Source organism: Neolamprologus multifasciatus, chromosome 1 (assembly GCF_963576455.1).
Source record: "Neolamprologus multifasciatus chromosome 1, fNeoMul1.2, whole genome shotgun sequence".
In the NCBI taxonomy this organism is placed as follows: Eukaryota; Metazoa; Chordata; class Actinopteri; order Cichliformes; family Cichlidae; genus Neolamprologus; species Neolamprologus multifasciatus.
The window spans coordinates 35,259,975-35,276,725 of record NC_140439.1 but is presented as its reverse complement, the minus strand read 5'-3'; the positions used below and the strand labels follow the sequence as shown (position 1 = coordinate 35,276,725).

Here is a 16,751-nt window from a genome sequence, read left to right as displayed (position 1 = left end):
TGTAGTCTCCTGGCTGCATAGAGAGGAGCTAGAAACAATGTGGAAGGAGAAAACAACAATGGTTACCATGGTAATCAGACAACTCAGTGCACTGACCCTCAAATTTGATGAGTAGCTCCAACAGACCCCAGAAATGACATCAGATATCGCTATCCAGAAAAACCCAGTCCTAGGGACCGCACAGATATTACAGAGGAACCTCAAGCTCCCAGGCCTCTGGTAGAGGACCCAAACTTGAAGGATAAAGACTGCCCACAGAGCAAGTGGGGACGTGTGTTTGAGTCATCATTGCAAGGCACAACAATAGTGATCAAAGTACTAAGTAAAATGTAGGATGATCAGGTGATCAGGATCATATTTTTATCAGGACGATTACAATTTTCAAGAGATAACACAGCAGGGAACATAGAGGTTCACTTAGAAGCTATTAGCAATAACACCAATAAAGTCGAGCAGAGCACAGGAGGGATGTCAAGCTAATGGGCTAGTTTAAAGTTTCTAGTTATCTCAATCTTAGCCCAGTGCTGTTTCAAGGCTCACTGCTTATTAAAATGAGTTCTAGGTGTTGGGTTGGAGACTCTGTGAAATTAGTGGGGGCAGCAAAATTATGCCTACTCATGAACTCCTAAACAGAGAATACCCTGGAATGACTATCCATAAGTGTGGACAAGCTTGTGCTTTAGATGTCGAACAGTCAAGAAATAGCAGAAGAAAACAAACAACAAACTTTATATATGCTAACAATCCCTGTGGTGATGACTTGTTATGTGGAGTCTGAGACGTGGAAATGTGGCACACGCTGCAACAGCTCTGTGATTAATAGTACTGACAAAGCAGTAACTAATGATCGATTGAGGATGCTTGGGTTCCAAAGACCATTTCCCCTTCACTTACTTTGCCTTTTTCAAAGCCATCTGATATTTTGATCACTGGCAGGGGCCATGTCAGTGGAATTAATCACTAATTTAAAGCTGAAACCTTCTAATTTGCACAAAACGCTGCTCACAGAAGACGATTTTTGAATGATTAGTTCGTTTCAGATTCACCTGATGTCAGTGGAGCTGTTACCCTACGTTTGAAAGAACGTGCAATGAATAACGACAATGCAAGTTTTATGAAAGTGTATATTCTTGTATTAAACATGAATTAGGGCTTGCGCTTTGAAGTTTGACATCTTGTGTTAGGCAGTGTTTGTGTGTGTGTGTGTGCGTGTGTGTGACAGAGAGAGGAAGATTAGACTGCATCTAAGAAATATTAGCTTCAGCTACTGTAATATGCCTTTTGGCTGTTTTATTTACTTTGGAGTATTTCTCTGTTTTTTAAATGCACAGCCCCTCCCAAGCAGTCATTCTTATACATTTATCTCTGTCCACACATATCTGCCACGCTTCAAGTGTCAGTCGGTGAAATCTTCATTCATATCGAGAAAGGGTAACATAGCTCAAGATTTACAGCCTTATGCATTATGCAGTAGGAGCTTTTAAAAAAGATGATTGGAGAATTCCCATCTGAAATGCAGCTGCAACATCAAAGCACGAGTGGGAGGGAAATTAAATGGTACAAAAAATATATAATGGTAGACTTGATGTCTTTGCTAATTGGGATGTCTGGCACTTGGGTCAAAAGGGCTCCACCAGGAAAAACCTAAGAGGAACAACTCTCGTGTGTTAGGGTAGTAAGGTGCAACAACTTCTTGTGTTGAAGTGATGGGAACGTGACTTATCATTGCAACAAAGAGAAGGCAAATAAGTACTCGGTGCTCAGTGGAAGGGAGTGAGTTTCACAAAGAGATTCGGGGGAAAAGACAGCAAGAACGACAGTATGCTGACATTCTTTTCCCGCTGCGCTAATGAAGCCCCCCACCCCCCGTGACTGCTGCTAAGTAGCTATACAAACACTAGAGGGCTCTCTATGTGGACAGCAGCACGGGCCTCTGTTGTCACTCATGCACTTTTCTGCACTCACACACACGCGCATTCAGGCATGCAATGATGAGCGTAACCTTTTCACTAACAGTCTTAATAAAGACCTGTTTAACCTCTTCCTTTCTCCTTGTTTTCTAAAACTCTGGGATTTACGCCCTTTTTTTATGCTTTTCGTTTCCTTTCTTCTTCTTTTTTTTTTACACAAACTTTAGTTTCGAAAAATGTAAATAAATGTGACCATTGTATTCTGTGTTCTTTGCTTACCATTGCTTTCCATGGTAGCCCCGCAGTGTGTGTGTCCATCTGTTTATTGTTTAACCATATCAAATGGCATTGTAAATGAGCAACTCGGCTTCGTTTCACCCATCGTCTGGCCTATTTAATTTCATTATTAACCCGGAGAACCGAAGGCCAACGCATGCGTCACTTACTAAAAGAAAAAAAAAAAGAGAGAGTAGAGAAAACACACACACTGCGATAAGAACCGTTTTACCTGCACACATCTAGATAATACCTACAGCTGCAGCCGGCAATGTGAGACGATAACCTTTGCGCGTCCGTGCCTGGGCAGAGCGGCATGCATTCATTTGTGCGCCTGTTGACCCGACTCCTCATCAACCCAATGAGCGCAGTGGAGGGGAGGCTCTCTTCGCCACCGTGCATCTCTCCTCCATCTCTTCCTCACTTTTCCAGTCGGCCAGCAAGCCTGTAGGAGCTCTTAACTACAACACCAACACTGTCACTCCGCACTGACAAACTGCGGGAAGGATTTCTAGCCGTTTGACTCTCCGGCTTTTGCTTATTTATCCACCGCCTCGAATGAAACGCATTGGAGTTTTTGGCGTTTTAAGGGGAGAAATAATGCAGCAGTGGAAAAGGATGCAAGTCTCACTAGTAAGTACAGCCCACCACCATAATATATAAACCTAACAGGTATTATTGAGGTAAATTGGTGTTTTGTGGAGAGGTTGAACAGGACTTCTTATAACCCCTTTTCTCCAACGTGGCTTCAGCGCATTTTGCCGGGCTCGTTTACAGGAGCGAGGTGACTCGGAGCGACAGAGCAAGTCTACAGAGAGCTCAGCAACTTAGACTACCTCTTTTGTAATTCATGCTTCCGTCACCAGTATAAGCCGGTCGTGTATGTCTGAATGCTTTTTTTGTTTTGATTTTTTGAATTATGCACGTTTAATGCAATGACACGGAGTGACTGTCTCCTCAAAGGGTAAAACTTCAGATAGAGAGCAAATTTGGGTGATCGGGATACTGCCTCAGACTATTTTAGAGCCATGAAAGGCGAGTAGTAAGCTCAAACTTTGGGGGTTTATCCTTTCATTTTGCTCGTTGACTAGCAATTAAAATCTCCCTATGTGGGAATTTCCTACCTTGGACAGCTCTTCTTCTTCTTCGCCGCTCTGTTCGCGGCTGAGCTGTCTGGACCGGCTGCTTTCTGGCGGGGAGCTGTTCCGTCTTCGTGGTGCTGAAATCGCTTGCTCTGTCACGCACCACAGAGATTTAAAATGCCGAAGAAATGATGTCAGTGATTTAATGTGACTGACTCGGAGAGAAGATTTTTAAGTTGGCTACGATTTGGCATTTTACCAGTTTCACTTGCTCTCTCATCTGTATGCAATTCCGTTTTTCTTCTTCTTCTTCTTCTTCTTTAATCTTTTTTTTCCTTAACCTGGTCCTGGATCTTTTAGTCTCCGGGTCGGTGTCACAGTAATTCGGATCTCTTCACACTTTGTTATAGTGCAGCTTCAGGTGGAATTCATCGTTACTGTCCTTCGGAATGCGACGCTGTAATCACGCAGCATATGACCACAGTGACATTCGGTGTAAAGTAAAAGTTACCAAAACTAAGACTGAAACCGCGCTGAAAGTAAGCCGTTCTGTGCTCCGGTAGCATCTCCACCTCCATCAGTTTTAGCTGAGGACAACTCAAAGCCAACCCTTTGTACCTATGCCTGTTTTACCCTCTGATTTTGCATTCAGCTGATCACTGCCCGTCAGACTGAGCGAAGCATTTAAAGAGCCGAAACTGTTCTTGATTGAAGGGCAAAATTTACATTAATTTACTCCGGAAACATCAGTCTGTTGTATCCAATTTTGCGTGTTTGTGTTCCTGTGTTTACGGAAACAACTTTATGTTCACGCTTATCAGAAAACAGCAGTTCAAGTGTAATATTACGCATTTGTTTCAGTGAGTAAACATGGCTTTAAATACCACAGCAATTATTTCATCTGGATTACTTGGATATCAGTGAGCTGCAGTGCTGTTGACATGGCTCACCTGCTGCCAGCTTCTCTATTTAAACCTGGTGCTATTGCATGCATGCACGCACCAATATCTAAGGAATATGACCGCAGGCTCTAACAATGCTTAACCCGAAATGTATTGTCAAAACATTAATCACAAGGAACGTGTAATTTCTCAAAATCTATCAGGATAATCCCCAGAACAACAGATTAAAGCAAAGCAATCTGATATTTCAGGATGAATAGCCTCAGAGTGGAGACATAGCCATTTGTTCTGTTGTAGCAGAATAATATGAAAACAAGATTGGAGCAAAGGGTCAGGCTGCTACAGATAGATCATTTGTAAAGATGAAGTGACATCCAGACTTCTTATCCTAAAATGAGAATTTATTTTCGTATTAAAAACATCTTTGTTGTATCATTTTGCTACTCTAGAAACATTTTTTCTTGCCTCTCGTGCTATCTGTGTCATCTGATTTCTTCAAATGTTAATTTGACTCTGTTTTTTAGTTTGTTTTTGTTTTTGTTTTTTTCTGCCTCTCTCTGCCTTCATCATCTTCTGACAGCTCCCCACAAAACCAAGAGACAACTAACAAACTGTGATTCCTTCGTTGCAGGTCCCCCCCTCGGAATAATGCCAAATGGATGCTGTGCTAAGAGAGTTACCCCCTCACCAAATGCTATGGAGGTATGCCAAGGTGTGCAAGTGACCTTTACCACACCATGAATGCAAGCAGTGCTGTTAAAGGAGGACACAAGTAACCTTTTCTTGTTATCTAAGAAGGAGCGGTTGATCTGAAGAGAGGAGGGGGCAAACAAGGCGGAGAGAAGAATCCCGTAAAACAAACAAACAAGCAAACAAACAAACAAAACACACAGCGACAGGATGCCAAAGCGGTCTGAGGAGATGCTCACGGATCTGTGGCTGTCCTTGCTGCTGGTGTGGATTACTTGTGTTCTGTCCGTGTCTATGACTCCTATCATAGGCCAGTCCAAAAGTACACAAACTGGTGGGTCCGCAGTGGTGGCGAGCGGTGTTGGCGAAGGACAAAGATTACTAAGCCGCGCCAAGAGAGGATGGGTTTGGAATCAAATGTTTGTGCTGGAGGAATTTTCTGGACCAGATCCAATTCTAGTTGGCAGGGTGAGTGCTGTGATTGTCAGCATTATATTAAGCTCGCTTATCGTGTGGAAACATTAATTCGGCCATTTGAATGCTCCCTCCATTTTTTTTGTTCTTCCCATGGGCAGTGGGAGGGTTGTGGTTGTCAAGGGGAAGCAGAGATATGGGGACGAGAGCGGAAGGCAGCGAGAGAGGGTCAGAAAATGCTTATGGAAATAATTAAGCTCCCATCAAATAATGGTGGCACATTTCTTGCTTTTACATTTGGATGTTCTTGCAACTCAAGTTAGTCAGAAACAGAGAAACAAACACAACTGTTAGTTCTTAACTTTTACTCTTTTTTGCAAAAAGTAAAGGTACACGATGAGGTTGCAGTCCCTGATTTTTTTCTTTTCATTTTAAAATGTTAGTATTGTATTTTGTCATGTAAATGCATTCTTTAGACACAGTTTATAGCATCGATAAAATCCTTTGAAATGATAGGTCTGTTTTAGCACCATTGCGGCTGTGTAATGGACAGAATTGCAGGCTAATCCTGCAGCTAAAGGCCACCTGCTCCCTGGCCTGTGTGGAAGTGTCAGGCAGGTTTCAGGGGAGGGGAAGGCTGCTGGCCAGCCCAGCCAAAGCAGCTTGTTCACAGCTCATTGCTGGGATTCACCTGGGGAGAGTAAGGCTGGCAGCCACGCTCACATCCCTCCCTCAGAATATCACCCAGCCACTCTGGCATGGGCAGGGATTCAGGCCATCAAGCATAATATTTGATCTTGTTCAGTCGTAGTTTTTGCAAACAGTTTATCACAGCTAATATTTGATAATTGGTTAGTATGTCTTTTTTGTTTGACTTTTTGCCGTTGCAGTGAGTTTAAGTCTTTTTTTCACTCCTTCTGTTATAACTGATGGCTGGACTGATGCAAAAAAAGTTGTTTCTATTTTTTTTTGTTTAAAAGAACAAACAAAAAAAAACAAGGCAAGTGCATCATTTTATTCTCACTTTCCATCTTTTTTTTGGTCTTTGTTTATGCTGAGCGTAGTCATATGGCTGCATCAATTAAACATTTACCACCATGCGGGATTTGCACCTGTGTTTTCTAAATACCATGCTAACACAAAAACGCTGTTAAGTGATGCATTAATCTTTCAACCGTATCAATTAGGCAGCCACTGCTGAATTTAACAATGGCTGCTCATCAGAATTCTGAAACAAACAAACCGTCACCAGATCCACATTTTTCATTCTTGAGCCTGGATCTCACAGGCTAAGATGTTCAGTAGTTCACAGCTGCACTTGAACATTTCACACATCATCACCCAGACAGTTATATATCCACAGATATTTAGCCACATAAAAAAAAAAGTTTCTAAAAACAGAATAAAGTCAGCGCCCTTTAATAAAGATAAATATGTGGATAACACGGTTGTGATTTCAGCTCCAAGCTTACACGCACTTTTGCTTTGAATACTGCGCTGTGTGCCCCTGGCCAGTGTCAAATGTTCTGCACATTGTCAGCAGAGAATCGGTGGCGCAAAATCAAGTTATGTTCTCGGTCATGAAGGATGCGTTCTCTCAAGGCCTCAGTTAATGCTTGCAAAGTTGACTGTAGGATAGGTTAGTCATAGATATAAGCATCTTCCTGTTGAAGGACAGTGCAAGGATTGGGGTAGGGTTGGGGGGCAGCTCTGGGCAGAGAAAAAGGCAGCTAGCCTTTTTTTTTTTTTGTAAAGCGATGATGATGGGTAGCGTTCACTGCAAGGTTAAGTGCTCATGAGTATGCCTGGCAGAGCTAAGATAAGTCCTGCGTTAGACCAAGATGGCACTGCATCCCTTTAAGACTATAAATCTCTCTTCCTTTCTGTCTCCTTTTCTTCCCCTTTCCCAGTGTTTCTCGTGCTTAATTAAAAAATGAATCAAATGGGTGGGAGGTGTGATTCAAATGGGTCACAAAGCTCTCTGTGTATTTTGCACAATTTTCTCTGCTGTGTGAGGCCGCCTGTGTCTGCAATTGTGGGATGGTTGTCAGGGAAGTCCAGGCCAAGACTGGACTCTTTCCATCCTATAGCTTTTTTTTTTTTTTTTTTGCTGGTGCACTCTGATGACTCTACAAATGCTGGTAACAAGAGTAAGAGATTGTATTTGAGAGAAATTGTGCCATTGATTTTTAACTGTGTGTCAGCCACGGTGCTCTCTCCCAGCAGAGACTATTAGCATAAATGCAGGGAAGGAGGGGGAGGACAGGGAGGTGTGGAAGAGTGAGAAGGACGGCCATAAGGCGTGACAGCCCCCTTCCCTTTCGGTGTTCTTCTTCAGCGCATCGTTTCTCGACATTGTGATTCACTGAGCGGCGTGCTCGTCAACCCCCGTCAGTCTCGCTTGTGTCGCGGAGGCAGACATGCAGTACCTGTTAAAGTGAAGTCGGGGAGACAGCTGTGAAATCTTGTTGCTGTAGCTTAAAACGAACAGCGTTGGAAGGGATTTTAGGATTACTCATCATCAGCTAGGATGGTCCAGAAATATCCCATCATTAAGAACAGAGAGCTAGTTCATATGGACACATGTTTGCTCATCGATGATACCAATACCACTTGAGCGAGTAAAGACTCTTATGGAGACCACTGGAAACCAGGCACAGGGTAATTTTAGGCAAAGCAGCTCTCGATTCACCATTGCATTATCACAGTGGTGAAAAATAGCTTTTACTTTAGTATAAAAAAGAGTTTTGTAGTCGAATTTAGGACTTTTTTTTTCTGCGTTTCTGTACAATGCCTGGCGAGGCATTAGCCATGTTTACCAACCATTTTGCATCTTTAATCAGAGCAATTTCAATTATTCAAACATACAACAAAGAAACTCAATTACACCAGGCCATTAAAGGCAAAACATTGCCTTAGAACAGAAGACAAACACTGAACAAATTGCTGTGTTTGCACCAAAGAGATATCAGAATGGGTTTTTCTTTGTAGTGCAAGGCAGATTGATGGCAGTTTATGAAGGGAAATCTCACAGTCTCCGATTTAACTCTTAGCTTTACTTCCAGGCAATCATTTAGCATGTGGTGTGTTAGTATTGCTAATGATGGATTCCAGGGTTGAGTTGTACTCAAAACGTGTTAAACTGAGTGATCCCTCATCCTATTGTCTAGCAATTTTATTCACCACAGGACTGAATGCGTTTTGTGTTTTTTTTCACAAAGAGAATAATGGCCCATTAATATTCATCAATTCAGGTGAAACTATACGATCGCAAAGAGTGACAGTGATGCAGAAAGAAAAATCTGGCTTTGATTACCGATTCGGCAAAGACAACAGATGAATCTCTACAAAAAAAAAAAAAAAAGAAGAAGAAAAGAAAATGCTTTGTCTTTCTTCACATAGGTTCTTGAGGAAGAAAATGTGAGCTTTATTCTTCCAAACAAGCTGTTTGACAGAACTCCCAACGAGAAGAGCCAGAACACTATCAGATCGGTGGTGTAATATAAGTCTGCTGGGTGTTTTGCTGGAAGCAAAGGTGATATTCTGTAGCTCTGTTCCCCCCCTAAAATTGAAGACCTTTTTTTCTTGTACCGACTTGTGTGAAATGGTTCAATCTTCCGTTCTTGTTTTCCCCTTCAGATGTACGTTCAGGTGAAACTGATAAAAGATCACAGCTTGAACCCATCCGCGTGTTCCTTGGAAAAATATGTGTCCCTAGTATGTGTTTATTTATTTATTGAATTTTGTATTTGAAAAGGTTAAATTCCCATCACTTCACATGGTGTCTCAGTCTGGACCTGAATAGATTCCGATTAGCTTAGCACAGTTTTTCAAATTCGATTCAGATCCTTTTGTTACTTTCTGTGCTTTGGACTGCTAGTACAAGATGTGGGATATCACTCTATAAATACTGATGCAAGCTACTTTTGCTCAGCTGGATTGCCTCTCTCAGTCTCTGTCCCCCACTTCTACCTCCACCTCTTTCTCCTTTTTTCTCTCTGTGAAGGGGTGATTATGTAGAGAGTGGCTCTTGAGCCCAAGTAAGCTTGCCTCTGGGGCTGATGGGGTGTGGTACAATGACATTGTTAAAATTTCTCAGAGTGTTTGGCTTTGGCGATGTGAAGCAGCGAGGCAAAGCTAAGGCGAGATTGAGTCCTGAATACAGCTGCCAGAGAAGCCTCAGACTCCCCGGTCCCGCTAAAGGCGCCGCTGTTGCCGCTCGAGCAGATCAAAGGTTGAGCTTGCTCCTTGACTCGGCAGTGCCGATTTGGCCTGACGTTAATGAGGATCGCCCACCTTTATCTGAATTTACTCTGGCTCCAACAGTCGAACGGATATCTGGCTATGTCCTTGATTGATGGATGAGGAGTGGGAGTTAATGAGAATATTAGCCGATTTATTGCCAGTGATTGATAGCCATTATGACACATAAATTATAAGCATTGGCTCAGATATAATTAATTCTGAAATATAGCCTAAATTAGACACAGGTTCCAGTGCCATAGAGAGAGGGTTGAATAAAAAAAGCTGTCATCAAATCCAGAAAAGGAAAGCCCATCAATGTTTGTTGGACTTCTTTCCATTCCATTTGGTTTCTCACACCCACAACAGCTCCTGGAATACAGCTCTGTAATCTCTCTTCAGGCAGCACCACACAGATCCATATTGAGCTACAGCTCCTCTGTCTTCCAGCTCTTAGATCTCCATTCCCTCTTCATTTGCAGTTTAGAGAAAAAAGCAACCCCCCATTCCCTTAAAAAACAAACAAACAAACAAACATTAAAAACACTCTAACATATCCCTGTCCACTACTTCCTGTACCTTCCCCTGCCCTGTTACCACACTCTCCTCTTTCCCTGTGTGCCTCACCTGTACAGTACATCACTAATGCCAGCAGGGCCATTATATCAATGGGCCATGGTCACATCCCCCCCCCTTCCTTTTTTCCAATCTCTCTCTCTGTCTGTCCCTCCCAGTCTGTAATAAAATACTGGGCCCAGTGATGGCTCTGATAGAGCTGTGGGATCACATTAGTGTTGCCCTCGAAGAGCTTGACAGGTTGTCTATGGCTTTGTATTGTCATCCTGGTTCCCATTAACAAGCTGCATATGTGTATGTGCATGCGCGTGTTGTACTCCGGTCCATTCAGGAGTGTTGAGACAGACTAAAATGAGATGAGCGGACACCAGCTTGGATGGAGTATATTTAGACATTAGGGCTATGTGTGAGTAAATACAGTGTGTCCATGAAGCTTTATAGCTGGTCTACCTCAGCAAACATTTGCTGGGTTTTCACTGTGGTCATATTTCTGAAAGATTTCTCTCTAAACTGCACGATATGTGCTTTGAGCAGAAATTGCAGGTTGAAATCGACAGTGTTTCAAATTTCCAGGTGATCTCATCCTCACTGGCTTGATTACGTTTCCAGCGTACCGACAGAGCTTGTAGCTTAAATGTTATCGCCAAGAATTTTATTTTTACCAGCATGTCATTTAGTATAAGTATGATATGCCATATTTAAAAATATCACTGATTTCATTTCCCCCTTTATGTGTTTTTAAACGCGCACACACACACACTCACAGCCAGACTTCCACAGATCACAATTTCCTGCTTCTCCACTCACACACAGCCACTGCCGGGGAATTACATACGATTACACACTATATTTCCTCCTCGTGTATTTTCTTATGGGAGCTGAAATAATGTTTCAGTTCAGTGTATCATAGGGGATGCACCTCGTCCGCCATCCCTGGAAGCTCTCTTGTGTACATGCATCAGCTGCAATAATAATTTAACAGGAAAGCACATCCATTCACGTGGCTTCAGAGTCCCTGAGCAAAGTAACAAGCTTGCTGCTATCACTCACATCTGTGGCTCAGCATGATTAAATCCATGTTGTACAGTGAGCAGCTCATGTGGGGGCCGCTTTCCCGAGCTTCTGCATCAGTACTAATTCATAACAAATGGTCCCTTTATGGTTTCACCTTGGACTGCATTGCTGCGATTAGCTCGCTCCCATGTCACTGTTTGTCAGTCAACAGTGTCGAAACTCTTCCGGCTATAATCCAGAGAAACACTATCCTCTCATTAAGTCCGAATCTTAACTACCCCAGCCCTCTCTTAACTGCCTTCCCTCCCCTCAGCTCTCATCTCCTCCCGCTTCCCTCGCTCTCCCTGGCTCACCGGGCTTGGCCTGTGCTGGCTGTGCGGAGGTGGAGCGCTTACTGGGCTAAATCATCTGGCACTCTGCCTTGAACTTTGCTCTAACTAATTTATAGGAATTAAAGCGGTTCACCTCACAGGCTTGGCTGATGCATTGTTTTGTCTAAATTAGCCATGTTTCTTTTCAAAATGGGCTCAATTTTGCTTTGTTTGATTCCATCTTTTTTGAGTTAAATTTAACAGACTCGATTATTTTTGTCTGTGCTGAAAAGTTTGTTGATTTCTTAGGCAAAATACTATGCGCAGCTAAATTAGGCAACAAGTTCTCGGAATGACGTCGGACATTCTGCTTGCTTATAAATATGGATTGTGTTTTCAAGTCAAATCGCTGGCCAAGCATTAGTAGCAGTAAATGAGGTTACAATTATTCAAATCTGATTTTTCAGATGGACAGATTATGAATATCTGAAACCTGCTAATTGGCCCTTGCCTCTGCCATAGTCTTTTGTGGGCATACGGCACAGAACCAGCAGTAGTAGCTAAAGATTCTTGCTTCCCGTGCCAGTGTGCTCTTGTGGGCTGGATGTTTGGCTCAACTCCCCAGGAAGCTCCTCTCCTATGGACAGATCCCAGCGTATGTGAAACGCTGCAGGCAGCTGCAGGCGGCTTATCCCCGCGCCTCTGCTCCCATGCACGTCCCATCAGCCAAACTGGGACTGCCGGAGTAATCTTGTTAAGAATGGATGTTGTTATTGTGTGACTGGCTGTGCATTTGGCTTCACGGTTTGCTGGGAGCACACGTGGGCTGGAGCAGGAGAGACAATGGGGAGGGAGTTCTGGATCAGTTGGAGGGTGAGTGCCTATTTCTGGCACTTAAAAGATGACAGTCCTCAACATTTTTCCTCTGCTTCCTTACTAGCACACCTTGGCTTCCCTCCTATTTCTTCCCCAGCTCGTCCCTAGCCCCCTCCTCACCTGCCTCATGCAATATAAAAACACAGTGGCCTTAGTAAACAGTGGGTGTGACATTTACTTGAAGATTGGTGTCTTCACCTATAACGGGTGTTAAAGATGATGATTATCATTACTGCTGAGTTGAAGGCTCGGGGTTGCTCACCTCAATCACGGACGCGACAATAAAAGAAAACACACACACATACATAAGGAGAATTGGCGGCGCCATCCTTTGTGCTTGCTTCTGTCTTAATGCAACCACTCCTGACTCGGGTATCTGGGTGCCAACAGACTGTGGCTTTGACCTTTCTCACAAATGAATTATTTTGGTTTAATGATCCTTTCTGCAGAAAGAACAAAAAGATAGCTGAAATAATAGCCGAGGGAGGCGACAGAGAACGTAAAAGGGCAGCACCCACACACCCGCCATACTTTACTACCCAACCTTACTTGCGTTCTACCTGTGAATACACCTGTATCCCTTTAATAATCCTTCTTCCTAGTGTTTGTGTCTCCAAGGTGCATGCGATACAGCCAGCCTGTGTCTTATAAATCAACTAACTTCAAGAAAAAAAAGCATCTGGGATGTAAGAAGCAGGTGGCGATGATGGAAAGACATGCGTCTTTGTGTGTGTGAAAGTGACACTTTGGATAGTTCCCCCTCCTCCGGTGTTTGATTAAGTCTTCTTTTTTCTGTCAGATCAGAAAAGGGGGTGGGATGTGAAGAGGAAGGGGGGATGGAGTGTGTGTGTGTGTGGGGGGGGGGGCTGCATGAAAAATTCAAAACGTTATAATATAAAATCCAGATGAATCATGAATGCTTAATGGGAATCAGGGCCGAGCGTGCAGGATGTTGAAAGTGTTCTCAAAGATTCCTGGTGTATGTGTGTCTGCTAGTGGCGCATGCACAACGAGGGACACGGCATGTTACGTTGCCTCTCTCAGCTGCTCTCTGCTCTCGATGGCAACAAAATGATGTGCTGAGGGACACCGAATAGAGGATGCCAGAAACATGTGAAAAGCTTTTAGGGGCTATAGGCCGTCTGTTACTGAAGTCTGGCTAATTGCCTTTATCCTAGCGGTAAATGCTTGTTGTTCTGCTTGTGGAGCGGACATGCACCAATGGTCTATCTGATGAAATATTAAAAAATCTTCACCAATGCGTGGTCTTCTCTATTGTGGTTTAATGAAATGCAGAGTTCCAAGAAAAACTGCTGCTATTATGAATAATAGAAGATCCAATTAGTGTAACATCGTCGTAAATGAGTTTGATGAAAGACTGGACTTGTGTAATGTTGGAGGAGGGTGAACATTTAGTTAAGTTATCAAAGCGTTTAAATGTAGTATCATTGCAGAGGTTACTTATGGCTTAATGGTGATGTCATACACGAATAAACAGGAGGATTTCTTTTGGTTAAAGCTAACAAGGATGATTTCACAGACAAATAGTCAATATGACTTAAGGGGAACAGATTTCTTTAAAAAAAACAAGATAAGGACAAATATAAAGCAGAGATGTGTTTCTGTTAGAGGAGTTAACCTGTGGAATAGTTATGACAGTGATTTAAAAAGGTGTAGTTCATTTTCCTTGTTTAAAAATATGTTTAAAAATAGAGTATTAGAAAAATATATATATCAAGAATGAAAAGAGCAAAAAAAACAAAACAAAAAAACCTCTTGATTCTTTTGCTTTGATGTAGTTACTTACTAAGGTGGAAAGTTTTTTGTTTTTTTGTTTTTTTCTTGTTTGTTTGTTTGTTTGTTTTGTTTTTGCTTTGTTTGCCTTCTCTCACCCCAACCGGTCGCAGCAGATGGCCGCCCCTCCCTGAGCCTGGTTCTGCCGGAGGTTTCTTCCTGTTAAAAGGGAGTTTTTCCTTCCCACTGTCGCCAAAGTGCTTGCTCATAGGGGGTCATATGATTGTTGGGCTTTTCTCTGTATCTATGAAGCGCCTTGAGGCGACATTTGTTGTGATTTGGCGCTATATAAATGAAATTGAATTGAATTGAATTTTATTATTTGCTTCGAGCCCTGTGTACAGGAGCTGCATGCTAAAAGATCTTTTGTTAAAAGGGTTGGCGTAATAAGCAAATGCTTCAGCCAATACCTTTTGATTAGCCTTGTCTCATGCTTTCTTGCTTTGTGGTAAATCTTTGTTCTGTCTTCACTGAGATATTTGAATGCTAATCAATAAAAAACATATCACTTCACTTCACTTCACTTCACAAACTGATGTGTGAATTCTTTACTTTTGTTTTGTTGTTTGTTTTTTTGGTTTTACACAAAAAGGTTGGAACCATTTTTGTACATAAATGTAGAAACAGCACTGAGAGCCCAAGCACTTAAGGGATATCTGAAAGCCAGAGGTATTTTCCATGGTAAGCTAGTGATTGAAAAATGTTGTGTTACATGAATGTGGACACAAGACTCTCAAGAAGCTCTCAAAAGCCGGTTATCTGATATTGCCCCGAAGGCTGGACTACCAACTGGGTTATTGCCCTCAGCCTCCAGACCCAGAGCCCTGAGTTTAGTCTACTTCATTTATGTTTGTGTAATTTCTTTAACTGCAAGTTTGTTACAAATTTGTAACTTTGATGAAGAGTATGAACTATTACATCATCACAGACCTCGCGGCACCACTTGTACAATCGTGTTCAGATCGTGTTATTTACTTTATTTAGTAATGAACTCATTTGTCCTAATGATGTTTCAAATCAAATTGCTTTATTTTTTTTTCCTGTTTCTGCAATTAACACAAAGAAAACATCTCACAAGGTTACATTATTTCTTTATTGATGCATTGTATGCGTCTTGCACTTCTATGATGACATTAATCATTTTTAAAAATGCATTGTTCACTGTGTAAAATTAGTAATAAATGGCCTAATTTACATATTCAAGAAATCTGTCAAATGTTCGCAATTTGTGGCATTTTTAATTACTTGAAGTGGATGCATTACTTACCAAGTTGTTTCTTTGTCAGATCAAGAGTGCCGGTTGGTTTCTGGGTAACAGAGAAAAAAGATAAAGTGAAATAATTAGTAGTTTCAGCACAAACCAACAAGAATCTTTATGCCCTTGGGCACCTTAAGAGGTTAATTCAGCCATAGTTCCTTCTCATTCAGCATCACAGTAATATCATCAAGAAGATTGATTGTTTCACTCACTTCTTGATTAGATTTAGGCATCATGAGACACTTGAGAACAAAAATCATGGTTTTGGTAAATATTCACAATGTCACCCCTGAATGTTAAAAGGAAACTTCTGATTTAATGCCCAAGTGTGAGCATGTGATGAGCTCAAAGTAAGAGCAGCATTGTTTATCCCACATTATGCAAAGTGGGTGTCTTTAATATTTTGTCCTGTTACCTCAGTCGTACTGGCTGCATCAAAGGAGTCGGTGCTTTGATTTCTGCTTCCCGTGGTCTGCATGTCAGAGTCCTCGAATAAGATACATGATAAGGAAAGTGCTGCATGTATACAGTAAAAGTATTGTGTGTGTGTCCGTGTGTGTGTGAACAGGTGAATGTAGCTTGTAGTGTAAAGCAATTTGAGTAATCAATAAAGCCCTATATAGATGCAGTTATTTTTATTTGTACGTTACCCTGTAATTGAATCCTTACACAGAGGAACAAATGAAGTGTTCAAATGTCAAATAGCAGATGGGACTGAGAACTGGTAACAATTTCAGCCCACTAGCAGGGTTAGCAGACTGTGTGGTCAGTGAAAATTAGCTTTACTGGTCACCCACACAGAATTTGTACATATCAAATGACTGAATATTACAAAGCACAGCAAACAGTGCATGCACTCTGGAGACTTTGTTTGTCTGAAGGCAACAAAAGCATGCTATATTACCTAAATATTATATAAAGTAAAATTAAGGAAGTTAATATTTTATATTGAGTTCTTATTTACTTGTATTGTATACCAATGCAGAACCAATATGTCTTACAAACAGCTTGGAGCCATATGGGGCTTGGAGCCTGCCCCAGTACGCATTGGGCAAGAGGTGATAGTTTGGCACTATTACAGGTTGCCAATCCATCACAGTCGAACACACAAACTCTCTCACACACATAACACATTCACACCTACAGGCAATTTAGAATTTCCAGTTCACCCAACATACATCTGTGAGTGGAGCAAAGTCAAAGATGCATAGCAATTCAACTCCTGACGCTATCTTTTAGAATTACATTTTGGGAATTATAATTTACAACAAAAGAAAACGAAGAAGAAAAGAAAAGTAGAGAAGCTTTTTTTCACATTTGTCATTAAATATTGTATTTGAGTAATGCAGTGAACCAAATGCATCCAAAAAAAATGTAGCAGCGTCAATAACATAGTATGCTTTGTG

General features: G+C 41.8%; 1 protein-coding gene across 2 annotated transcripts in view; it reads left to right on the top strand.

The window, feature by feature from the left end:
* The first annotated feature begins 2,422 nt into the window (after positions 1-2,422).
* cdh8 (cadherin 8) overlaps positions 2,423-16,751 on the top strand; it is a 99,209-nt gene continuing 84,880 nt past the window's right edge. The window contains exons 1-2 of one of the 2 annotated variants that reach the window (XM_085168417.1): positions 2,423-2,819; positions 4,802-5,328. In XM_085168417.1, coding sequence (XP_085024543.1) covers positions 5,071-5,328 — 258 coding nt within the window. In that variant the 5' untranslated portion in view covers positions 2,423-2,819; positions 4,802-5,070. The remainder of the gene's footprint in view (positions 2,820-4,801; positions 5,329-16,751) is intronic. The other variant, XM_085168411.1, reaches the window with a different exon arrangement.